General features: G+C 46.7%; 1 protein-coding gene across 1 annotated transcript; it reads right to left on the bottom strand.

Moving 5' to 3' along the window:
- Positions 1–15,816: 15,816 nt before the first annotated feature.
- NPY4R2 (neuropeptide Y receptor Y4-2) lies at positions 15,817–18,610 on the bottom strand. The gene is made up of 2 exons (XM_065919933.1): positions 17,467–18,610; positions 15,817–15,826 (listed from the first exon to the last, which is right to left on the bottom strand). The coding sequence occupies exon 1, from the start codon at positions 18,608–18,610 to the stop codon at positions 17,471–17,473; it is 1,140 nt and encodes a 379-aa protein (XP_065776005.1). The 3' UTR covers positions 15,817–15,826; positions 17,467–17,470.
- Between the last annotated feature and the right edge of the window lie 7,721 nt (positions 18,611–26,331).

Here is a 26,331-nt window from a genome sequence, read left to right as displayed (position 1 = left end):
AAACTACCACACAATTGCATTCATGTCACATGCTAGCAAAGTAATGCTCAAAATTCCACAAGCCAGGCTTCAACAGTACATGAACCATGAACTTTCAGATGTTCAAGCTGGATTTAGAAAAGGCAGAGGAACCAGAGGTCAAATTGCCAACATTTGTTGCATCATTGAAAAAGCAAGAGCGTTCCAGAAAAACATCTACTTCTGCTTTATTGGCTATGCCAAAGCCTTTAACAGTGTGGATCACAATAAACTGTGGAAAATTCTCCAAGAGATGGGAATACCAGACACCTGACCTGCCTCCTCAGAAATCTGTATGCTGGTCAAGAAGCAACAGTGAGAACTGGACATGGAAGAGCAGACTGATTCCAAATTGGGAAAGGATTATGTCAAGGCTGTATATTGTCACCCTGCTTTTTTAACTTGTATGCAGAGTACATCATGTGAAATGCTGGGCTGAAATGCAAGCTGGAATCAAGATTGCTGGGGAAAATATCAATAACCTCAGATATGCAGATGACAACCACCCTTATGGCAGAAAGCAAAGAAGAACTAAAGAGCCTCTTGATGAAAGTAAAGAGGAGAGTGAAAAAGCTGGCTTAAAGCTCAACATTCAGAAAACTGAGATCATGGCATCTGGTCCCATCACTTCATGGGAAATAGATGGGGAAACAGTGGAAACAGTGACAGACTATTTATTTTTGGGCTCCAAAATCACTGCAGATGGTGACTGCAGCCATGAAATTAAAAGACACTTGCTCCTTGGAAGAAAAGTTATGACCAACCTAGACAGCATATTCAAAAGCAGAGACATTACTTTGCCAACACAGGTCCATCTAGTCAAAGCTATGGTTTTTCCAGTAGTCATGTATGGATGGTGAGAGTTGGACTATAAAGAAAGCTGAGCACCGAAAAATTGATGCTTTTGAACTGTGGAATTGGAGAAGATTCTTAAGAGTCCCTCAGACAGCAAGGAGATTCAACCAGTCCATTCTAAAGGAAATCAGTCCTGAATATTCATTGGAAGGACTGATGCTGAAACTGAAACTCCAATACTTTGGCCACCTGATGCGAAGAACTAACTTATTGGAAAAGACCCTGACAATGAGAAAGACAGAAGGCTGGAGGAGAAAGGGACGGCAGAGGTTGAGATGGTTGGATGGCATCACCGACTCAATGGACATGGGTTTGAGTAAGCTACGGGAGTTGGTGATGGACAGGGAAGCCTGGCATGCTGCAGTCCATGGGGTCGCAAAGAGTCAGACACGACTGAGTGACTGAATTGAACTGAACTGAACTGAATCAGAATTTGCTAACACAGTGGGTTGAAACTAATGATGAAATGTTCAGGCTTATGTAGCAGGGTTAGGAGGTAAACTAGGCTGTAGATGAGCTAGATCCAGCCATCTCTCCCATCATCAGAACTCAGTCTCTCTCTCATTAGTTCCCCCTCACCAATGTCAGCCTCTGGGTTGTTTTTTTCAAGCAAGATCTCTCCACATGGTGGCCTAAAAGGACACTATAAGAGGAAATGTTCCATTTCCCAGCTAGAGGCAATCCCAGGGAAAAAGAGAGAAGCCTTAGTAGTAAAAGGCCTGGGGAGGATGCTTTAATGGCCTGGATTGGGGAACATGCCCAGTGTTGAGGCCATTGCCGTGGCTAAAGAGATGGAGTGCATCGATTGGCCAGCCAGAGGCTCATTCCAGCACAGCCCCAGGAGAGAAAGAAAGATTCCTTCCCAAAAGAAAGAGGGGTGGGAAGTTCGGGAAGAGACCGAAACTGGCTGCCACAGTCCATTATCCTGACTGAGGCTGATGAAACGCATGTTCAAGGTATAATTACACAGTACAGTTAAATAACGGAAGAACTAAAAATCATTAGGGGGAAACCATAAAACTTGGGAAAATTAAGGGAGGATGGAGAGGCATATTCATGAAGCAATTTCTTTTTTCTCCATTGTAGTGGGTCAATAAATTTTCTACAGATAATGGATTAAGGAATAAAAGTACATATGCATGATATTTAGAGTTATGGTGGTATCTACCAGAAGGACTAAAAATGGAAATGTTTAAAAGAAGTTTGCTTCTAGACAATGAGACCAGGACTGGGGAGCAGTGAGGCTAGCAACTGTTTTCTTTCATCATAAACTCTTCTGTCCTATTTGACTTGTTCCTATTTGTATGCATTACCTTGATAACAAAATATATGGCGATCATGAAAAATCTTTAAATATTTGTATGAATGCCCTCAGCTTTGAAAAGGAGTGATGATCAATATCTAGCATTGTGACTCCATTTGAGATGAAACTTTAGGGTCAAATAGAGATGAAGAAGATGGTTTAAAATCATCTTTATTGGCATTTAAGTTATGCTTTTTAAGAAGTAAACTACTTGGTTTTTCTATCTGTTAGGCTGAACCTCTAAGAGTTTGACCTACTAAGTTTCACTAAGTTTCAATAAAAGATAGATGTCCCAAGGTTTAAAAAAACAAATAAACTCATCAGCTTGAACAACAGAAAAAGCAATTACAAATAGATGAAAGGATGAATGGATGGACCTCTTGCCAGCCCTCTTTCTATAGGAGATGCGTTAGTTTTCACAAGAAGACCTGCCCCTCTGCCCTTTATCTGTTTCATAGACATATGGTTCATCTGTCTCTGTTGTCTGTCCAGAACACTGACCACAACACGCTCATCTCTCTGCTCTTGCCAACTCTGGCCCTGATGGATGAATGGAAGCTGCTGAGAGCAGCTAGCCAGCATCCCATTCACCTTTGCTTTCTCAGGGCCTGACATGATTCTCAGACTCTTGGCATAGATATCCATCTCCAGCTGCCCAGAATCCAGGCCTGGCTTATTCACACCCAAATTTTCTATTGACTTAGAGATTAAAGCCCCCAGGAGTCCAGGTTTGAGAAGGTCCCTGAGGTCATCAGCATTCCTTTTTTTTATCAGTCCCAGACTTTCCAGGCCATCTGAATCACCTAAACTGACAGGGACCCCATTCCTCCCTAGTAGCTGCTCCTTCTCCAGCTAAGTCAGTAGTCAATGACCAGCCCCGTGAGCCAAGTGGCAGCACTAGGACCAAAATGTGGGAGTCACTGTGGCAGAACTCGGCCTGCACTGCTAACTGACCCTGAAGTGGCCGGGCCATTGCCCTAAAGATGCTGATACATTGTGACCCAGGTCTGACGCTGACCTCCAACTCTTCTCCAAGTCCTAGCTCACCTACATAGGTCACAGACCAGGCATTCAGAGATGAATTCCCCACTCCCCTCCAGGGTCCAGGTCATTTACTCACACCAAAGCTGGGAGATATAAATTAGGAGTCATAAATAACCCTAGTTGACCCCACTTCTATAATCTCCAGTCACTATCCCTACCCACCACCTCCCTCTCTCTCCCTCTATCCTGCTCTGGAACTCCTCTCCTTCTGGCTCTTCCTCCATGGCTCACTCCAAGTCCTTTTACTATACTCTTGGGAGCCCTATTCCAAAGCAAACAAACCCTCCATGCAGCGCTCCCTCCCTCTCAAGGCTCTCTGAGGACATATGCCCTTTGCCTTCAGTCAGAGCCTTCTCATTCTCTACACCCAACTGAGTAAAGGATGAAGCAGGGGTGGCAAGGCCTTTTCTCTTTCCTTGCCCTTCTGTGGCATCATCTGCTCTCCAAGGACCTAAAGAGCCACTCCTCAGCTCCCATTTCTAAGCCCTCTGCATTCTCTGCCTCCCACTCCACTCAGCATTCTCCGCCTAAGGATCCACGGTGCCTCTGGGGACACCCTCTCTCGTGCTCTGCTTGGAAGCTCCCAGACCTCCCTGGCTTCATGCCATTCTCCAAACCCAGCAGCCACTTTTCTTTGTCCCAGTTGCAGTCCCTTTTCTAGGGGGACCCTCCATAGGGAGCCTCAATCAAGAAGCAGATTTAGCATCTGCATTATTTAGAGTCATGGCAGGAAATGGAATTCATCCCAGATGGCTCAATTAATGAGACTTTAATGACAATATTCCACTCGGAAGTGTGAGCAGGGTGCAGAGAACAAACAAGGGATGTTGAGGAGAAGGAAGACAGTAACTCTCAGATGCTGTTAGCACCCACAGGGCTAAAGAGGCCAAGAAGAAATGGTGTCACCATTAGAAAAAGTTGGAGACATCAAGAAGGGGCTAACGACAGGAGTGGAATCTTGAAAGGATGAAGCTGTCTGTGAGTATAGAGAGGGTACCCTGACCCCTCCCTTCTTAACATTTGACCCTCCAGTCAGAGCCTCCAATTGGCTGAATCCAATCTATGGCATCAGGAAAACCCTGAGAGGCAGCCTGAAGAGGTCAGGTTTCCAGGGCAAATTGGCCAGAGAATCACAGCAGAAGAGAGACAAGGGGGATGCGTGGGCAAGTGGGCAGCACAGAATCTAGGGCTGTCTAAATTTTCTTTGGAGTCCAACTCTCACAGTTTGAAAATGGGGAAATCAAGGCTAGGAGAGGTTGGAGATTTACCTTGGTCCCATAGGGAGTTTGTGGCCAGGCTGAGCCCAGACCTCAGGTCACCACGTCCCTTGCTGTCTGTCACACGACAAAGTCCATAACTCCAACACTGCCTGCTATGTAGCCTCTTGAAGTGTTTATGCACTAAAAATAATTTAAAGCCATTTTAATCGGGTACATTGCTTTAAATTCCTTCCCCAACAGGAAATATGCAGGCTCGCTGGCAGGAACCTTGGCAGCTGGTCTTGAACTTTCTTGACCTTCCCATGCCTACGCTGAGGTCTTCTGTCCAGCACTGTCATCTGAACCCAAGCTGAGTGGCTGAGGCTGGAATTCAATGATAATAGCCCCTTCCAGGTATTACTCTATAGCCATCAACTGGATGAATATTCAGAGAGGATTGGAGGAAAAATCTAATTGAATTCAAAACATAATAAATTGAAGCCAACTCATTCGATTCACGACAGTGTCTTCTGGCATCTTTTAATTTTGTGTCACATTCATTTGGAGCCAATCAAATTAGGGTGCTCGTTAGCTGAGGTGGGCAGAGAGGCTGGAGTCCTGCTCTGGTGGTAATGAGGTCAGCGCAGCAGGATAATCAGAAGGCACTTGGAGTGGGGGAGACAGTGAGAGCTCAATAATCACTCCCTCATTATCAGGAAAATGGACTCGGGGAGGGGTGGGTGTGGACCCCAAATCTGCTGCTTGCTTACAGGCTAGCCTTGGCCTTCACTTTCTGCAGCTTTGGAGTTCTGTTGCGATAGGAGTAGGGCCCACCTCTAAGGATGAGTGAATATGAAATGCAATCATATGTAACAAGCATCTCCTCCTCCAGTTCCTCAGAGTCCATCTCTGCTCTCTGTCCTCACCACAACACATAGCCCCAGTAGTGGTACTCCATGGCACCCACTTCTTACCCACAGGCTTCTGGGTTAGCCAACAACCTGGAGTCCACCCTACCTCTCCAGGGGAGCTCTGTCAAAGATTTTGTGGTGATCTTATTCTTCTAAAAAGACACACTACTCAGAGCAAACTTAGGGGCTTGCCTCCCTGGAAAGGCCACAACCAGGACTTTGTGCACCTGGGCCCAGGAGTTCAAATAAGGTCCTTGACTTTACCCGGTCACCTCTAGATGCTACAGGCCTCCACTTGGCTTTGGCTTCAGACACATCCTCTCCATGATACAGCAGGAGGATGTGCAGAAGACATCTCCCACCCAACCCTCACAGTACACATAGAGGGAGAAAGTACTCTTCCGCCAGCATCCATCCTCAGTTTCTGAAAAAGTGGGCTCTGGTTGGCCCTGCTGTGTCACAAGCCAGACCCTGAGCTAATAAGCATGGCTAACGCTATGAGATGCTCTAACTGTCCAGCATGTGTCATCCGACCCTCCCTATGGTTGAGAAGAGGAATCCCTCTGTTATCACCTTCACAGAATCATAGAACATTGTAAGAAGGAGTCTTTCTTAAAGCCGGATACCATAGAGGTAAAACTGTACCAGAAGTCCCTGCAATGCCATGTAAGGGGCCACATAACCAGCATCTACGTGACAAAGAGAAGTGTGCCTCTGGAATTTACTAGGTCCCCTTTTGCAGGCCCTACCCCCAGATGCCCAGATTTCACTCCAGCCCTCTGCCCTCTGCCCCTCCTCCCAGGTCTCCTAGGCCAGCTGCCCACCCAGGCCTCCCTTGTCTCCTGCAGAAGACCAAACCTAGAACCTTTCTCTGGTAATAGAAAATAGATAGCCAATGGGAATTTGCTGTATGTCTCAGGAAACTCAAGCAGGGACTCTGTATCAACCTAAAGGAGTGGGATGGGGAGGGAGATGGGAGGGAGGATCAAAAGGGAGGGGATATATGTATACCTATGACTGATTCCTGTTGATACTTGGCAGAAAACAACAAAATTCCATAAAGCAATTATCCTTCAATTAAAAAAATAAATAAATAAATAAATTAAAAAAACCTTAGAACCTCTCTCTGTTTTCCCTCTGAAACCTGTACGCCCTGTTCTATCTTCAAATGGACTTATCTCCCAGCCCTCCCCCACTCCTACCCCTCCCTTGAGTTCTGAGAAGAGAAGTGAACCTCAGGAGGACTGAATCCATCCACAACTTCTATGGAAAATCAAGGGAACACATCTGGCACAGGTCAGGAACCACACGGATTCCTGAAGCACATGGCGGGCTTGTTAGGGGAGCATGGGAAGCTTTTGGTGGGAGGCACAAAAGAGATCACAATTCTTCCCCTCCTTACCTCTCAGACTTCCCTGGTGGCTCAGACGGTAAAGCGTCTGCCTACAATGCCGGAGACCTGGGTTCAATCCCTGGGTTGGGAAGATCTCCTGGAGAAGGAAATGGTGACCCACTCCAGTATTCTTGCCTGGAAAATCCCATGGACGGAGGAACCTGGTGGGCTGCAGTCCATGGGGTCCCAAAGAGTGACTGAGCGACTTCACTTTCACTTTCACTTTGCCTCTCAGTAGTATGCAGACACAATGACTGAGGTACTACCTCTATAAGAGGAATCCTCAGGATTGGAAGGCCAGGTGTACCAGACTCTGGCCTAGTACAGGGAAGCATGGTAGAAGGAAGGTGCTTCTGCCCCATGTTACGGAAGCAAAGAGCAGTCCCTTCATATAAGGTTAAATCCAGAGTCTTCAGTCTAGGTGACCATACTTAGAAGTGAACAGTCCCAGTATTACATCTTTTGTCCTGGTATAATTATTCATAAAATTTTGTTGTGGGTTGAATTATGCCCTGCACCCCCCCAAAATGTGCTCACACCCTAACCTCTGAATGTGACCTTATTTGGAAAAAGTGTCTTTGTTTTGTTTTTTATTGAAATATAGTTGATTTACAACATTTCAGGTATATAGCAGAGTGATTAAGCCATATATATATTATATGTATATATGTTATACATATCCTTTTTCAGATTCTTTTCCTTTATAGGTTATTATAAGATACTGAATATAGTTTCCTGTGATATACAATAAGTCCTTGTTGTTTATTTATTTTATATATACTAGTCTGTACCTGTTAATCCCAAATTCTCAATTTGTTACCTCCTCCCCCACCGCCTTCTGCTTTCTCCTTTGGTAACACTAAGTTTGACAGAGCCAGCCTCCAGCAAACGTCATGTCAGTGCTCTGGAGATAACAGGCCATTCAGACAGACTCCAACGCTCCAGACCAAGACAGAGAAAAGTCCATAACAGCAACAGGACTCATTTGCCTGGGAGATAGTACTTGGAGTTCATCTGTCAAAATCATGTATTTCTGAACTCTTAACCAGGCTCGGATGTTTGGAGATAAGGTGGGATATAAGCAGGAGCTTTGGTGACTAGATCAGCAAGTGTTCTGTGGGAGGAAAGTGGCTCTGCCACTAAATGTCACCAGTCAGAATGCCTATCCCCTCAGGATTCAGGTGTCTGCTCCTCTCACATGGGATGCTGGAGGAGGAAGTCAATCAGCACAACTCTGCTCAAAGTAGTTTTACAAGATGTATCGTGTAAACGTGAACATCCTGTTTCCCTTTAATTTTGCTTTTAGGTAGCTCTCCTATAGGAATTCTTAGAGCCAGGTTTCTCTGACAGCACAGCAGAACCCAGAGGACCCTAAAGACCTCCATGAACATTCTTTTCCACGTAGGCATGAAGAGTTTTTTTTTTAATATCTTTTTTCTGATTATAAGTGCAATGCCTGCTAATTGTAGGAAACTTGGGAAATGTGAAAAAATAAAGAGAACAAACAAATAAATATCACTACAATCCCACAATCACTCGTGTATTTTCTTCCAGGGGTATTGGCTTATTGTTTTTCTGTTTGTATACTTACAAATGGTGGAGCATATACTCTATGGTTTAACATCTTGATTTTAAAATATTTAGCAGATCACAAGCAATCTCAATACTATTAAAATAGCAGCCCAGTAGCCTGTCATATGGGCTTCCCAGGTGGTACAATGGTAAATAATCCACCTACCAATGCAGGAAATGCAAGAAACCAGGGTTCGATCCCTGGGTCCAGAAGATCCCCTCAAGGAAGAAATAGCAACCCACTCCAGTGTACTAGCCTGGAAAATCCGATGGACTAAGGCACCTGGTGGGCTACAAACAGTCCATGGGGTTGCAAAGAATCAGATACGACTGAGCACCCATGCACACACACACGCACAGAGTCTGTCATACCATATTATTTAGCTTTCTCTGATTATAGGACATTTGCTTGTTCCCTGTATTTCACTATATACATACAACACAGAGAAAGGCCTATTTGTACCTAAATCTTACCATCTTACTTATAATTACTGAGCTGCTCCAGGTTGCCTCATGCACACTTGTAGCCCTGCCTTCTGTGTTTCAGAGCCTGGCACGAGCCTAGGCATCTGATGATGTTGACTGAATTACCCTCATTCATTGATGACTCACATATAACCTACCCCTTCACATTGTTAAGTGGGAGAGTGCCTGGATCTGACACACACTTGCTAAAGAACATGTTAACTTCCAGGAGGCTAAGAACAGTGACCAGAGAAATGCTCAGAGCACAGCAGGGAGACAGATGAAAACAGGTGGGTCCAGGCATGGGCTGCCTGGAGGAGGGTGCAACAGCCAACTCCTTGTCTGGACCTCCATACATTAAATATTTCTGAACCAAATATCTGCCAACCCCTGTCTGCATAAGAAAGTTTGCATATTTGCACAGGAACACAGCGTTTGTTCATGGTTTCTGCGTTGATATATACAAATATAGTTTCCTGCGTCAATACTTCTGCCTGGGGAAAAGTGGAGGAAGTATGATTAGGTAATGAAGTACCGAGGCCAAAATAGACAGCTTGTCTCCATCGAGCCATGGAACTTACAAAGGACTGTACCCTGCCTTGGTTTCTCTCCCTCAGTCTCTCTTAATCTATATTATATTGCCCTGCTTTCTTAAATACAAATAATAATAATAATAATAATAGACAGGCTACATTCCCTTAAGCCCCAGAGTTTAAAGGCTCCCTCCACAGAGAGAGTTGCTCTGCATATGCTGTTGCTGGAGATGCTAAAGCTTCAGTTAGCTGCACTGTAGGAAGAGGTTGCTGACTCAACTCTTCCTGGTCTCCTTGCTAAAGCCCAGCTCACCTCTTCTAAGTTTCCAAATTCATTTTTCTGTTCTTCTCGGTGGCCACCAGCATACCGTCCTTTCATGGGGCACTTACTCAGGCCAGGTGTTGTGCTGGCAGCTCAGGAGGTAAAGGCTCAATACTTTCCCTTGAAGAACTACAGACACGAGGAGAGAGAGAGACACCCTTCCTTTTTTTCCCATTCTAAGATAACCTAAGTGCCCACTGGGACATTGCAAAGTGCTCTAGACGTGCAGATAAAGAGACAAGGGAGCCAGGGAAAGATTTCAGAGAAGGTAAACCTAGAAAGTGGACAGGAATTCAATAGACATCAATCTGGGCAAAATACGGTTTGTTTGAGGAACAGAAAATGAGTCTGGTGACTGGAGCAGGATGGGGGATGCAGAATAGATGATGAGAGGGCCAGCTACAGGTGGACTACAAATGGTCTGAAAGTCATGTAAAAGCGCCAGCATGCATCTGCATCATGTAGACGGGATGTGTGTGTGTGTGTGTGTGTGTGTGTGTGTTGCTCAGTCATGTCTGACTCTTTGGGACTTCATGGTCTGCAACCCACCAGGTTCCTCTGTCCATGGAATTTTCCAGGCAAGAATATTGGAATGGGTAGCCATTCCTTTCTCCAGGGGATCTTCCCAACCCAGGGATCGAACTCAGGTCTCCTGCAGGCAGACTCTTTACCATTTGATCTATCAGGGAAGCCCCTGGTAGATGGTAGAACAGCCAAATGGGAGGCTCAAGGTCAAATCTATGATTGGAGTAGAAAAGGAATCACAGGACAGCAAGACTGGAAGCAGAAATAAGAATGAGGATATTCTTGCAACAGTCCAAAGGGACAGGAATGACTCAGATGCTGTGAACTGGGCAATCAGGTGGTTACTGATAGGAGTAACTATGGCGAAAAATCCAGTGAGAATCCAAGAGAAGGGCTCCTATTTTGCTTTGGGCTTGCACTTCAGGTGTGTGTGGGATACTCGTGTGGCAATGTCGAGCAGCAAGTAGATAAACTCAGAGGTGGTGTCCATGTGGGAACTATCAACTTGTAAGTGACAGCTGAAGCCACAGGAACAGAGTAAAATTGCTCATGGGAAGTGTGATGGGTGGGACACAAACATCAAAGCAGAAAAGCCTGGCTTGTGAGGGACAGAGGAGCTGGGAAGGAGCAGCCAGTATTAAGAGATCCAAACTGGAGTCATGTCATGGAAGCCAACAAAAGAGGGGAATTTAGGGACAAGAATGTCAAAATGAAATTCTGCAAAGATCAGGTAAGGTGCAGACCCAAACCTCACGGCAATGAGCATGCCATCTGTGACTTTATAGACAGCAACTTCAGCAGTGTGGGATATCAAAACACCCTCAACTGAGAAGCAAAGAGAAGGAGGAAAAAGTGGTGGCTTTTTGAAAGAGAAGGCTCAAAAGAGGGGCTGGCAAAGTCATGGGATGTGTTTTTCCAAGGCGGAGTTTCACTAAGTTTGTAGGTTGTGATCCCAGAGCCTGTAGAGGTAGAGTTATGAGTTTGTCATAAGGTGACTTTGACAATGGCAAACTGGGAGACTAGAGAATTGTGATGTCATTGATTATGGTATGAACATTCCCAAAAGGAGTCACCTTCTACAGGCTCAGACAGGCTCCCTAAAGCGGCAGTAGTGGCAAAGAATCCGCCTGCCAATGCAGAAGAGGCAAGAAAAGGGGTTTGGATCCCTGGGTCAGGAAAATACCCTTGAGTAGGAAATGGCAACCCACTCTAGTACTCTTGCCTGGAAAATCCCATGGACAGAGAAGCCTGGTGGGTTACAGTCCATGGGGTCTCAAAGAGTCAGACACGACTGAGCGACGAAGCACAGGCTCAGACATTTTGACATTCCCCAGTTCTGAGCTGCAGGCTAGTGTAGGCAAGGCCAAAGGGAGGGAGAGGCTCAGGGCCCCACGGAGAAGCTGCCTGTTGAGGCTCAAACACTGACATCCTGAGTCAAGCAGTGTCGGGAATGCAGTGCTGGACACAGGCCCGAGTTCTGAAGCTGCATGGCAAGCTGGCAACTGTATGCTGTGGGCCTCTGACCCCGCTCATCTCACATTTTTTCTCAACATTTTGGACATGTATGGTGCGCAATGTCACACCACGTGTCCTGTTGGTGCACAGTTATAATTCAGACTGATGAGGCTATTGGCTGTCTTTAAATAGCCAATTGCACTGCTCTGACATGGCTAAGGTTAACTAAATAACTAAATTAACTAACCCAGCCACAGAATCAAGTTCTGGCCTGAGTGTGCCAGGCCAGAAAAATCAGACAACCCTCATGAAAACGAGACGAGACTGTGAATTTAACAAGAGTCAAGAGACTCCCACCATGTACTGGGAACACTGGTTCTGATAACTGGCTCTGCCAGCAAGGGCCTCTGCTCCTTTCTCCTTCTTTTAATTGAAGTATAGTTGATTTACAATGTTGTGTTAGTTTTAAGTATACAGCAAAGTAAGATTTATATATATATATATATATATATATATATATATATGTATATAATATTGATATATATTATTAGGTTGAAGTGAAGTGAAAGTCACTCAGTTGTATCTGACTCTTTGTGATTCTCCAGGCCAGAATACTGGAGTGGGTAGCCTTTCCCTTCTCCAAGGGATCTTCCCAACCCAGAGATGGAATCCAGGTCTCCTGCATGGAGGGCAGATTCTTTACCAGCTGAGCCACAAGGGAAGCCCAAGAAAACTGCAGTGGGTAGCCTATCCCTTCTCCAGCAGATCTTCCTGACCCAGGAATCAAACCAGGATCTCCTGTACTGCAGGTGGATTCTTTACCAATTGAGCTGTCAGGGAAGCCCAATTATTATTATTAGGTCGGTGCAACCTAATTGCGGTTTTGGACAGTGAATTTTAAATTATTATATTAATGTATGTATATTTATATATATATTCTTTTTCAGATTCTTTTCCATTACAGGTTATTGCAAGATAGTGAATATAGCTCCCTGTACTATACAGCAGGTCCTTGATATTAATTATTATATATATGTATCAGTGTGCATCTGTTAATCCCCAACTCATAATTTATCCCTTCCACCCCTTCCCCTTTGGTAACCATAAATTTGTTTTCTATTTCTGTGAGTCTATTTCTGTTTTGTAAATAAATTCATTTGTACTGTTTTTTGGATTACACATATAATCTATATCATGATATTTGCCTTTGTCTGGCTTACTTCACTTACATCCATCCATGTTACTACAAATGGCATTATTTCATTCTTTTTATGGCTGAGTAGTATTCCATTGTACACATATGCTACATCTTCTTTGTCCATTCATCTGTCAGTCGATACTCAGTTGGCTTCCATGTCTTGGCTGTTACAAATAGTGCTGTTTTGAGAATTGAGGTACATGTACTTTTTTTTAATTAGAGTTTTCATCTTTCCCAGATATATGCCCAGGAATGGGATTACTAGATCACATGGTCATTCTAATTTTAGTTTTTTAAGGAGCCCCAATACTGTTCTCCATGGTGACCATACCTCTGCTTCATTCTATGAATAGGGAGGGCTATAAAATAAAATTACTCTGTTTCCTACAAAGATAAAGAAATCATGGACTCTCCTAAAAGAGCACAGACTCCTGAACATATTCTAATCCAATTCCCACCTCCATTTGACTAATACGGAAATAAGACTCAGAGTTAACAATTTCCAAAACTTGCTCAATCAGTGAGTGACACAGAATCCATTGAACAATGCAAAGACAGCTACCATGACATGACAAGGCTTCTGTGACATTCAGTCACCCCTTCTGGACAACAAACCATACCCCGGTGGGCTCAGACTTAACTGAACACAGAGCCCTCCTAACTTCTGGGCTGGAGGGTGGGCCCACGTAATGTCCAGGGAAGGAGAACTGGACAGTGGTGGGGAGGCTGAGGAGGAGGTGGGTGGGCACAGTAATAAATGCCCCATCATGCACATCCCCATCATCCTTCAAGTCCCCTCATTCATCAGGACTCTGTGCTTGCGAGTGAGAGGGGCCTCCCTTTAGCCAGCTTTATCAAAAGGCTGTGGACATGGCATTAGGGGCCCAAGCTCCTGAGCAAACAAGGAAAAAGTACCCGGTGGCCTACACACTGCCTGCTGGAGCAGGGGTCAATGAAGTAAAGCCATAGAGATAAGCTCCAGAACAGCGTGTGGACCTATTCCAGGGCTGAGCATGGGGATCTAGCTGGGCTGGTGTTGGACTCCAGCAGAGGGACCCCAGCCTTGGACTTTTATGATTAGAGAAACACCAACACCTCTCCTGGCTTGGCAGAACTCTGGTTATCTGCCCTACTCTTCCAGCTTAGCATTCAGAGTTGGGGAGCAGCCCAGGGTTGGGGTTCCAGCCTATGACATGGCAGTGATCTGCTAAGATTGAGCATCTTCAGCATTCAAATGGAGCCAGCTTCCTTGGACCTCTGCAGGAAACCAGTGTCTCTGAAGCCAGCCTACAGAGAATAGTTAAACTAGGAATCAGCTGAATACATTGGATCTCACTTCCCCAGTTCCTTTTTCCTGTCAAAGGCAGCTTTCCTAATCTTAAATTTAACCACGGCACCCTCTGCCAAGGCCACTCAGCGTCTTCCCTCGCCAGCATGATAGAGTCAAACTGCTCAGCCTGCGATGTGAGGCTTCCTACACCAGATCTCACCTTTCTGTCCAGGCTTACCCTCAGCACCCCCATCTTCAAATGCACTGGATCTGCTACTTCCCACCACGGCTCCCAATGACGTGAGCCTTTTCCCATCCTGCTGGCCCTGTAAACTTGCAGACACATTACTCCAAATGCCCTCATGGAGAATATCTGGCTCCTCCTCCTGAACTCTATGATTACTTTCGTCATTATACTAGGTAGTTGTTTTCATACCTGCCCAACCTGGAGGGTGCTCAGTCATGCCATCTGCAGAGAAGGTGTCAGTGAATCAGGATAAAGGTAAGCAGCTGCGTACACCCCATATCTCAGGCTCCAGGCCCTTCTGCCCTGCCCATAGCCATAGATTCCAGATCTCACAGATACTGAAACACCCTCTATCTTATATAAATCAAGTGACCTTTAACTGTTTCAAAGCTACATACTGGATGAGAGGTGACACCTGCCATCTCCTCTGAATAGTTAAATATTCTGATGAGAACCTCAGTATTCCCGCCACCTCGATGTGACTGAGGCCCCACTGCCAATTGGCAGCACACCCTGACAGTGCGCTGGGTGATGCTCTCACCTGCCCAGATACTGCACAAGTCTCCCACTTGCTTCAGGCATGTAGGCCTTTAAAAGTAAAGGTATGAAAAGGAGGTCTCTCTTTAAGAAATCCTTTGTAGATCCACCCCCACACCTTAAAGTCAGGGGCTGCAAATGACATTTACAAGGTGGCAACAGGTTGCTGGCCATCACAAAGCACGCTCCCTGTAAAGGGGATATGACTATCGCAGTGAGTTGAAGTTCTTTGTTCTGAATACATGCCCTATTTTCAGTGTGGTTTCCTTGGCAGTTGATTGAGCAACTAATTGAAAGCCCATTAATAGCTTCATGAATGGAAGGAAATGTACTTTAAGAGAGCTCCATACTGGTACACAATTGCACCGACAAACTGTTTTCAAAATCTGACAAGAATCAGTTTCAAATAAAGGGTGACATTCAAACAACTAGAAACCTCAAGGGCCATGACTACACAGCCCCATTCATAAGCACCCTCCTGTTTGAGGATTCGTTGGCAAGTTCACCCTGCAGAAGCCTTCTCAGCTGCCCGAAGTAGGAAGTTCCTGGCTGTTCTCAGCTAAGGAGGCATCTGAATATGCTCTGCAAATCCTTTCCCAGTGTATTCTCAGGACCCGGAAGCCCCAGTCTTATCTATGTCCATATATTTGTAGCCATTGTGAGATGTATCAGAACCTTAAAGAGACACTCTGGGTAAGTCTTATCACCAGTGCAGGCCAGGCCAAGGACCTTGTCACTAAAGAATGTCTATCCAAGTTAACATGACCCACTTTAAGGCAGAAATGACAGCTATGCTCACTCCTCCACCACCAGACCATCTCTCAACAGGGTGTAGGAAGCAAAAATTTCTTCTTTGAAGAACTTGCAGGTATTTTCAGGATTTCCTCAGGCATCACTGTATCCCTACAAAGCAGTAAGTGACAGCAACAACTTCCATCTTCCAGTCAAGAAGCTTGACCTTGAAGCAGTCCTTGATTCTCTAAAGAAGAAAGAGCACAGAAAAGAGATGAAGGGCAACTTACCTGGTAACATCTCTGGGAAAATAGCATCTCCGCCCTATCCAGAGAGACTCCTGCTGAGCACCACCCCACCCCATATCCCAGGACCCCACCTTGTTTGCTGACCTTGCTATCCCATCACCAGATTCAGCTCTGGGAACCTGGAATTCCTTTGGCCCACATCCAGCTCCAGATCAGCCCACATCCCATCTAGTCACATCTCAGCCCCACCCCTCAGCATGACTTGGTCAGGCCTTGACCAAAGCTCTCTCTAGGACTCCAGACTCAAGCATCTGACTATCCATCTGCACACCCAAGAGGGCCTCAAACAGAGAATGCACACAGATAAACCAAAAAAATCAAAAACCCTCTCCATCACACTAAACGGGCCAGACATATATATCCACTTTCCCAAGTCTGGAAACTGGGACCCTTCCTTCTCTCTTCCACATCCAAGTCATCTTATCTGACACCCAAAACTCTTTCCAATTCATTCTCTCCTCTTCAAGACTACTTCTGCTTTGGGGGACTACCTCTATCCCTTGATACGATAATCCTGTATATCCATGTGATTCTAGTAGGGTTGACCCCACCATTCTGATCTAGCAGTGGTCAGGGGACACAGGTCTGGGTACAGAAAGTATTCCAGCTACTTGGTCACAATCATTGGTTAAGGACTGAGCTATCAGACTTTCTGGTGACTCAGTGGTTAAGATTCTTCACTTCCAGTGCAGTGGGCCTGCATTCAATCCCTGGTCAGAGAACTACATGACATGTGGTATAGCCAATGCAGTGCAGAATCTTTAAAAAAAAAAAAAAAAAAAAATGAAGTGCAGAATCTTAAAAACAAACAAACAAATCCTCTCCAGAGTTCTTACAGGACACAGAGAGAAAGACATGCTCCTTCCCTGGCAGCCCAGTTGTTAGGACTCAGTGCTTTCATTCAAGGTGGCAGATACAAAGAAAGAGAAAAATGATGGAGAAAGACGTGAACCCCAGAATTCCTGCTGCTCAGGGCTAATCTGCCTACTGCAAAGGAGTGTGTGCAGGCTGCCAGGGTCCCTTCTCTGCAGCTGGATGTGCTAATGATATAGAGTAATCCCACTGTCTGCTACCATAGAACTCTTTACTGTGTACAAAGTCCATCCACAAATATTGTCTCCCAAAAATGTTAGGAGTTGACCAAGGTCCAGAACTCTGACTCCACATGCTTTTCACTCATGTCTTCACAGTCTCACTGGTGGAGGTAAAACCCTTAGGTTTCCAGGCTGGGCACATGTTGCTGAGTTACCAGCCTGAACTCTGCCTGCAACAATCAGACCATCTCCAGCTCTGGCATCTGCTCAGGCTGCAAGACATACTGTACACAACCTGTGGAATCCAGTCTCAAAATTCTTGCAGGAACAATAGCTGAACCATCTGAATGCCAGGCTTCACAAGGCAATTGGATACATCTGAACACCAGGCTTCACAAGGCAACTGGATACAGAAACAGGCCCTTGCTACCCTATCTAGGCCCCACAATGCCAGTAATGACAGAAGGCCACCCCCAGGTTTCAATGTGCCCACTTAACTAGGTGAAAGAGCCTGGCAATGAACATAGCAAGAAGAAGCCCTAGACCTGGCTAGATTGGGTTGGACCTGCCACTGAGCCTCAGAGACCCTTTGGAGACTTCCGTGTGCACTGTGGATAGAGGCAGATGCTCAGACTCTTCCATGGGGACACTCTGCTGGCAAGTCAGCACCAGGGCCTTGATCTCCTTCTTGAAGTTGGTGTTGAGAAAGCCATAGATGAAAGGGTTGACACAGGTGGAGGCCATGGCAAGCAGGTGGCACACCAAGAAGATGAGGTTGCCATGACAAATGGGGATGGCCTCGTGGTACCAGTCTTCCAGGCTATTGAACACATGCAGGGGCAGCCAAAGCACAGCAAAGGCAGCCACCATTGCCACAAGGATCCCATTGATCCGCTTCATCTGCCAAGCCCGCGAGCTATAGGTGCCCTTGCGGAACACCCGCCCCTGATTCCTCAGGCGCTGGTAGATGCGGACATAGCAGACCAGGATGAAGGCCAGTGGAATGAAATACTGGAAGAGCAGAAGGAAGGTGGTGTAGATGATGCGGTGATGGTCCAGTGGCCAAGACTCAGTACAGACCACTTTATCTGCCAGAAACTCCACACCCTTGGAGTGGTTCTTATGAAAGACATTCTCTAGGATGCTGTTGGCCAGGAATGGCAGGGAGAGGAAGCCAGCAATGAGCCAGATGACCACAATCCCCAGGTAGGCTTGGGTGACACTGGGTTTCCAGCCTGTTGGATTGATGATGAGCTGATGCCTCTCCAGAGCCACAAGGACAAGTGAGAGGATGGAGACTGTCACTGACATACACTGGATAAAGGTGGATATCTTGCAAAGGACCTCGCCAAAGACCCAGTAGTCCATGATGGTGTAGATAGCCGTAAGTGGCTGGCAGATGAGGCACATGAGAAAGTCAGAGAAGGCCAGGTTGGCAATAAGCAGGTTGGTCACATTGGCCTTCTCCTTCTGCCTAATAGTCACACATATCAGGGAGAGGTTGCCCAGGACCCCCACAATGGTCTCGATGCTGTAGGAGGTGACAATAAAGACCATGGGGTCTACAGAATCCTGGCAGTGGTCAGAGAAGTTGAATGAAGTGTACAGAGAAGCTGACTTGAGAAGGGTCCTGTTTTGACCCTGTGGGGATCCTAGGAACAGCAAGGCCAAGAAGTGAGAGGTGTTCATGGTGGACAGGAGAAGATTTCAGGAGATTCAAGGATGATGCCTGCAAAGCAAAGACAAATGGCACTTAGGGATAGCACCTCCTGTGTGGAATCCAGGGGAGAGTGGGGGCCAGGTAGAAAGGTTCATTGCTGCTTCCTTCCCAAGGCTGAGACCTAGAGAACTGAGACTCAGAGACATAAAGCAACTTGCCCATAGTTAATTAGCCCACAGAGCTAATAAGCAATGGGGCCCAGATACAAAGCCAGGTCTGTCTGACATCAGAACCTGTTCCACAGATTCCCTCTGACCTCAGGGTTTGAGACTGTTTTGATGATAAAGAAATCAAAATTTTGTATGCAGAGTTGAGGGACAGAATTATTTAGGGAGCATGGGTAGAAATCCCCGTATCACATTGTATGCAAATAAAAATAGCAACACATTCTTCCATGTGCTCAGGTCCTTCCATGGCATCCTATGCCCTTTTAAAAAAATATTTATTTACTTAGCTGTGCTGGGTCATAGTTGTAGCACAAGGGATCTTTGATATTCACTGTGGCATGTGAACTCTTAACTGAGGCATGTGGGATCTAGTTCACTGACCAGGGATCAAATTCAGGCCTCCTGTATTGAGAGCATGGAGTCTTAGACATCCGACCACCAGGGACGTCCACACATTCCCTTTAGGACAGAACCAGAACCTCAGGGCTTGACATGCAGTGTGCCTTCCTGGTCTCAGCCGCTACCTACTCTGCCAGCCTTGTTTCTCAGTGACATATGGCAGCATTGAAGACCACCAGCTATGCCGAAGACTAGGTCATCAGTACACCAGCTCCCTCCTCCTGACCCAGTGCATACACATCAGGCCGAGGTCAAGGGATGACCACTAACTTCCCCATGGGTCCCCTCCATGTCTATGCTTAAGTCACAGCTTGTAGCTCCCAGAAACTGTCCTGGTCCACACCTCCATGTCCCAGCACAGCCTGGTCCTTTTCCTCTGGTGCCTCAACACAAAGGACTCTCTGCCAAGATCTTATTGGAATTTGGACCCCAGAACCCCCAGGTGGTAATGCCAACAACAGATATTTTGATGTGGTGTGCGATCATATCACCACGTACCATAAAGCTCCCTTCCTCATGACTTCTCTAGTCATCACTAATCCCACAAGCAGTTCTCAACCTTAAGGAGACATCAGAATCACTCCAGGAGCAGATCAAAAGCACAGGTTCCAGAGTCCCTCACCAGGAAATGCAGTTAAGTGAGTGCAGGATGGGGCCAAGGAATGTATACTTCAACAAGCGAACCATATGATTCTGATCACATGGTCCTTGGACCCCATTTCAATAAGTACTGTTTAGAAAGGGCCCTATTTCAGATTTTCTTAGGGCCTTTATAATGGATGTGTCTATCTATGAACTATCTATCTATCTATAAATGTTCTTCATGATCAAGTGCTAAGTTAGAGGCAGTTTTTACAGAGTATAACCAAAATTAACCAAAGGTCAGTAAAATCTATAATATTTGTTAGACATCGTAAATGTCACTTACTATAAATTTAATTTGACTTAGAAAGATGAATCACCTTTGGCCATGGAAAGATTGTCATGAATTCAAAGACAGTTTATAGTTTAGCTATTTCAGTTACCCAATCCCAGAGACAAGAAAATTTTTCTTCTGTTTTTTTTAAACTTCTTCTTTTTTTAATATTTATTCATTTGGCTGTGCTAGGTCTTAGCTGTGGCACGTGGGATCTTTGATCTTCATGGCAGTATGTGGGATCTAGAATGGGAGCACTGAAGGCAGCATTGAAGATCCACTTGGCTTGCAGCCCCCTTCTCGAAGAATCTCTAAAGAGTAACATAAGGGATGGTCACCAGTGAGCCAGGAAACTCCACATCAGCCCCTGCTGACTAGACCACATGGATGCCTGGGCCTAAACCAACCCTTCTCCACAACAACTGGGACTGGGGCAGAGGAGCAAAGTGCTAGGGCCAGGAAAGCAACAACATGGGAAGGAGATCTTTGGGGAACCAAGAAAGGAGCAGAATTACTAGCTGACCCTTGCATCTTTCTCCAGAGCTACAGATACTGGAAGGAAACTACTCCATAAGAGCCCACCCTAGAAAGGCCCTCTGTGCCCAGGAACCAAGGATTTCCAGAAGCGTACTCCAGGGGCGAGGCAGCAATCATTCAAACCCTGAGCCCCAGATCAGCATGAAAGTGAGGTTCCTTCTGTAGAAAGTTCACAGAGGCAGTAGGGAGAAGGCAGTGGCAGTGGGCATGCAGAGGTGTTTCTGTTTGGTCCTATAGACACCTGGAAGACCCAAGTAGCCTCAAGGGCTATACCTGGATGGGACCTGGGGAAAGAATGGGACAACTGAACCTGCCAAACCCAGAAGAGCAGAAAGGGGAATTTGGAAAGACAAACAGGAGAGAGAAGGCAGGAACCAATCTTGGAAAGAGTCCAAAGAGCGGTGGGTGGTCTTGCCTTAATGTGGAGGGCACATGCTTTGCTGGGAGATGGGGCAGAAGGGACAGACATTAACCTTCACTCAGCTTTGGGCTCAAGACATCTCCCTGAGCATTAATCCATACCCTAGCCATGGGAGAAAGGCTTTATTAGGCTGAACCATATGAAATCGCCAGTATCCAACTATTTTCCATCTGCAAAGACAGCAAAACCACATGGCTGGATTTTATATCACCTCCATTTCAAAGAGGAGGACACGGAGGCCCAGTTAGATGAAAGGAAGCTGCCCAAGGTCCTCAGAGTCTGTAAGTGGCAAAGTTGAACTAGAACCTTGGTTAGTCTGATTCTGAAGGCCTTGGCACCAGGCCACGCCAGACAGATTTTTTAAAAAGGAGGAAGGGAAGTCTGTGCTAAAGTAGGAGGTGAGCTAATGTGGGGCAGGAGAAGCGGCAGAGGCAGGGTTAGAGACAGACATCCACAATCCCCAACAAAGCCTGACCAGGTAAGCACCTGGCAGTGATGAGATATGGCTCAGCAAAGTGACAAGATGCCCCAGTGACATTGCCCAGAGTCCCCTGGCCTTGGGCCCCAGCACATTGGCTCAGACCCCTCCACCTCCCCAGCAAGGGGATAACCTCCAAGGTTATCCCAGCCTCTTCAGCCCCTCATCCTTTCCAAACAGACCCAGACTTGGTGTTCCTAATGGAATGACACTCTTAGATAGAGCTATCTCCTTCGCAATGGAGTTTGGAACCCTTCTAAGGCCCCTCCTGGGGGCAGAACACAAAAGCACAAGCTTCCAGGGGAAAGATGTGGGCTTGAAGGGCTATCACCAAACGAGTGTCCATCCCCTGCAACCTCCAGCAATGCAGTTTTTCACCTGGATCACCTTGAAGTAATCACACCCACTCACCAGGGCTGCTGAGTTTCGGCCACACTGACCACTTCAAGACTTTCTGGGCGGCTTAGAATTCCCCCAAAGGACTGCACACCAAGACTGTCTCTCACTTCCCACTGCATTCCTCAGAGATGCCCACTGAGGACCAGGAGACCTCAGGTCTTCCAGATGCACCCCAGAGGGTGGTGACTCTGGGAGGGGTAGGGTGGACTATAATGCAACATCAGTGAAATAGTGTCTCCAGGTTGAGTTCCCAAGCAGCTCCCATGACAAAGTGGGCCAGCTGCAACCCCCAGGGGAGCCCTCCACTGCAGCCTGCCTTCCCAGCTGTCAAATGAAAACGAATGGAAAAGACAAATAATCTTCTCATGAGGTAAGAATGGAGACAAGGATGTCTGCTTTGTTTCCTGACATTTCAGCAAACAGCTCCTGTCTCCTAAAGCCCGCGGCGCCCACACTTGCCACGCACCCCTTACCTCCTTTGCCTGCAACGCAAAGATGAGAACACCGAGGCAACGGGAGCCCAAATCCGCTCCAGTGGCAGGCTTCCCCGCACCAGCCCCGACTGTGGCGCTCTGAGCCTCGGGCTCTGTAAAGCCCACCGGGCGCCTGGCGGAGGCAGCGCGCGGCTTCCCGGGGCCCCTCCGACCCAGGAACCCACGGAGCGCATCCAAGGGCCCGTGCCGGCCTCTCCAGCTCCGGCGATCTCTCTGCCTGCGGAGTGGAGCCGCCCTGCCAGTTCACCCGCACTCCCGGCTCCCTCCCGCGCCGCCGCCGCCGCCGCCGCCGCCGCCGCCAGCCCCCGCCCAGTCCGCCGGCCCGCGCCGCCCACCAGGACGCTCCCGGCGCCGCGGGGGACCCGGGCGCCTGCCCGGGAGCCGCGCCCGCGAGCCTTCCCATCTGCCCGCAACTGCAGCCAGACAAACCTGCCTTCTCCACGCACACCCCCGCCCAGGCCAGCGGGCTGGAACTCTTGTTCTCTCTGAGCTTCAGTGCCCTCGTCCATGAAATGGGCATAAGACCTGCCTTTCATAAACTCATTCACAGATTTGAATTGCAGGCCTCCTGTGAGCCTGACTCTCCCGACAGACACAGAGCTGAACAAAACAGGTGTCCTGTCCTCGTGTCATACTGGAGTTCCCAGCCCAGGGGGCGGAAGGCAGACCAGGGACAAGTAAATCAGTTACTGCAGAGAACGAGATGCTGTGGAGAAATGGGTCAGCTATAGACAGATGGTCCAGGGAGAGGGCACAGTAAATGCAAAGGCCCTGAAGCTGGAGGTATCTGGTCACTGGAGATCACGGGAGGGCAGTGTGGCTGGAGAACGTCGGGGCTTTCAGAGGTGCACTCGGGAAGAGTCAGAGAGGCCCTCATAGATTCTGGAAAGGCCTCCAAGGTTGCTGCAACAAGAGTCAAGTAAGAAAGCTCTTCTCCATTGGAGTCCTGGTGACTTAGGACTTGCCTGAAATGGCACAGTGTGTATTACAAAGGCTGCTCCAGTTCTGAATATACCGCCTTATCATTTCCTACAGGAGACCACATGGTAAAATCAAGTATGTACCGAGAGGACCTCTTGAGAGTAGTCTTTGCTTCTGGGACACTTCCTAAGTGTCAGACATGCACAACTCTTCTATAAAACCTTCCATGGCTCCCACTCACAGAAATCAAGTAAAGCAATGGTTACCATGGGCCAGGGGTTTGGGGAAATGGGGAGGAGATACTGGTCAAAGGGTCCAAACTTCCAGTTATAAGATTAACAAGTTCTGGGGATCTAATGTACAGAAGGGTGAGTATAGCTTATAATACTGCATTATATACTCAAAAGTTGCTAAGAGAGTAGATCTTAATTCTCTTACCATAAAAAAAGAAATGGTAATTATGTGAAAGGGTGGAGATGTTATCTAATGCTTTGGTGGTAATCGTTTTGCCATATGTAAGTATATCAAATCAACTCATTGTAAACCTTAAGTGTACATAATGTTACATGTCAATTATATCTCAATAAAGCTGGGGGAAAAACAAATTTTCATGGCTCCCCATGACCCACAGGACATGGCCCAGATCTCCCAGCCACTCCCCCACACACCAAGTAACCCCAGAGATACCATCCACAGTGCTGACTATGGAAATGGTTCCAGAGGGGTGGGCAGTGGCCCCTTCTAGAATGACAGCTGTCATTTACAGTGCAAGTGGGCTCTGCAGACAATACCCAATGGGATCATCAGAACAGCTCTGAGGGTGAGCATTTTTATTTCTGTTTTACTGATGAAACCAAGTGAGACTCAGAGACTGAGCAACTTCCCCAAAGTCACTCAGCTAAGAAACTGAATGATCAGATCCTACCCGTCAAACACCCAAGCCTCTGCTGGCTGGTTGCCCAAGTTAGGACCTGCCATGTCTCGTTTCAGGATCACTCTCCTCCCTGCTTTGACTCCCTGCTGCCCCTCCTTCTCAGCCCAGCTCCAGGGTCCCCTGAGCCACGATGTGTTCCTGCTGCAGAAGCAGGCGGCACAGCCTGTGTGTATGTTCGTACAACATACTCCCCGTGTCCAGGACACGGCTCTTGCCTCTGCCCTCAGAGCCCATTATGGGTCCACACACAGTGACAGCATGTGACAAACGAAGGAAAGAATGCATTTCACAGAAGTTAGCTATAATGACTCATTGGAAAAGACCCTGATGCTGGGACAGAGTGAAGGCAGAAGGAGAAGAGGGCGACAGAGAATGAGATGGTTGGATGGCATCACTGATGCAAAGGACACAAACTTGGGCAAACTCTGGGAGTTGGTGAGGAACAGGTTAAGCCTGGCATGCTGCAGTCCACGGGGTCGTGAAGAGTTGGACACAACTTGGCAACTGAACAACAACAACAATCGTAATGATGGCTTCCAGGAGTCTAAAGTGAAGAGTTTCCTGTTCAGAAACCACGCACCTATAGACAACTGTTCTCTGTGTGGGCAAGAACTCAGACACTGACATCTCCTCCTCATGGGGCAGCTATGAGGGGCCAAGGATTGAGGTCTTACTGGTGAGCCTTTTGAACAACTTCCCAGAGCTCCTAGGCCTGAGCTCAAGCCCGTGTAGAACAGAGAGCAGCCGATGGGGCAGTGAAAATAGTGACTAGATCCTGTGCCAGACAAAAGTACTTTTTCTTACGCCCACCTCATAAAGTAGGATCATCCCATATCACAGGTGAGAAAGCTGAGGTTGGGAGAACTGGAGTGTCTTCTCCTCTTCATCCAAATTGTAGATAGTGGGGTTGGGGTTTGAATCCAAAGTCCAAGCTCTGTCTCCAGCATCCAAGTACCCCTGAGAGGGGATAAGTAGACATTCCTAGTTAAACCAACACCGCAGGAGCTGGCTGTCAGACCTTTTGTTCAGCCAGGGAAGGAAACAGCAACCTCTGGTGGCAGCTGAGCCCTGCAAAGAGCAGAGCCAGAATATATAAAGCTCCCTGAGAAACCAGAGCCCGTAAGTAAGAAGCCTGGAGCTGTACTTCCCTACTTGCTGCTATATGAGACCAGGACCCCAGTCTGGGAGATCCTGCTAATGGGCAGACTGCATTCCACAGTATCTGGGGGACAAGCATCTTGGAACAAGTGATGAAACGTGAATGGAACCTGGGGTTGAGAGGGTAGTTATGTCTCAATGCTAACTGCCTGAATCATGATGGTTGTGTTTTGGGAGAGTAGGAGAAGGTCCTTTTCTGTAAGCAATAGACAATAAAAATAACATTTGGAAAAGAGGGGCTTCTTGTTGGCAGTTTACTCAAATGGTTCAGAAAAAAAATGCTGTTTATCCTCACTTGTAATTTTTCATAAGCCTAAAATTGTTTGCATTTATATATGAGTAAACTTTTGATATTTTTAAATATATATAAATTTTTTAAATATTAAGTTTTTTTTAACCTTCATGGAATAAAACAGAAATAGAAGCTGAAAGCAGTAACATCTAGAAATAGAATTGTTGGCCCAGAAAGAATGTCAGCATCAATTATGTGAGTAATAGGAATATAGACCATTTGTTTCCTTCTCTCTAATAAGGAAAAATTCATAATTATAATTTTATTTTAAAAAGAATAAAAGAAATGAAATGATATCTCATAGCACAGAGTATAAAGCTTGATAACAATCATTCTAGCCTCAGTTTCATCATCTGTAAAATGGAGCCAAGACTAGTTTAGACTCATGACAAGGTGATGAGGATACAAAGGATTAAAGAATAATCCTTTGAAAACTTCAAAGTCTTTCAAAGACACCTGGAAGGGAGACATGAGGAAGGGACTCCAGGAGTTCAGGATCAGGCAGCAGATTCGGGTCTGTTCTTCCAGGAAACCCTCTGAGTGGTAGGCAGGTCTGCTGAAGAGGACGCACCTG

Source organism: Muntiacus reevesi, chromosome 2, assembly GCF_963930625.1.
Source record: "Muntiacus reevesi chromosome 2, mMunRee1.1, whole genome shotgun sequence".
NCBI classification, from domain to species: Eukaryota; Metazoa; Chordata; class Mammalia; order Artiodactyla; family Cervidae; genus Muntiacus; species Muntiacus reevesi.
Note: the sequence above shows the minus strand (reverse complement) of the source record. Positions and strands in the feature narration are given on the sequence as shown.

Excerpts from the sequence above, each read along its gene's own strand:
- NPY4R2 (XM_065919933.1), bottom strand. The coding sequence starts at position 18,610 with ATGAACACCTCTCACTTCTTGGCCTTGCTGTTCCTAGGATCCCCACAG.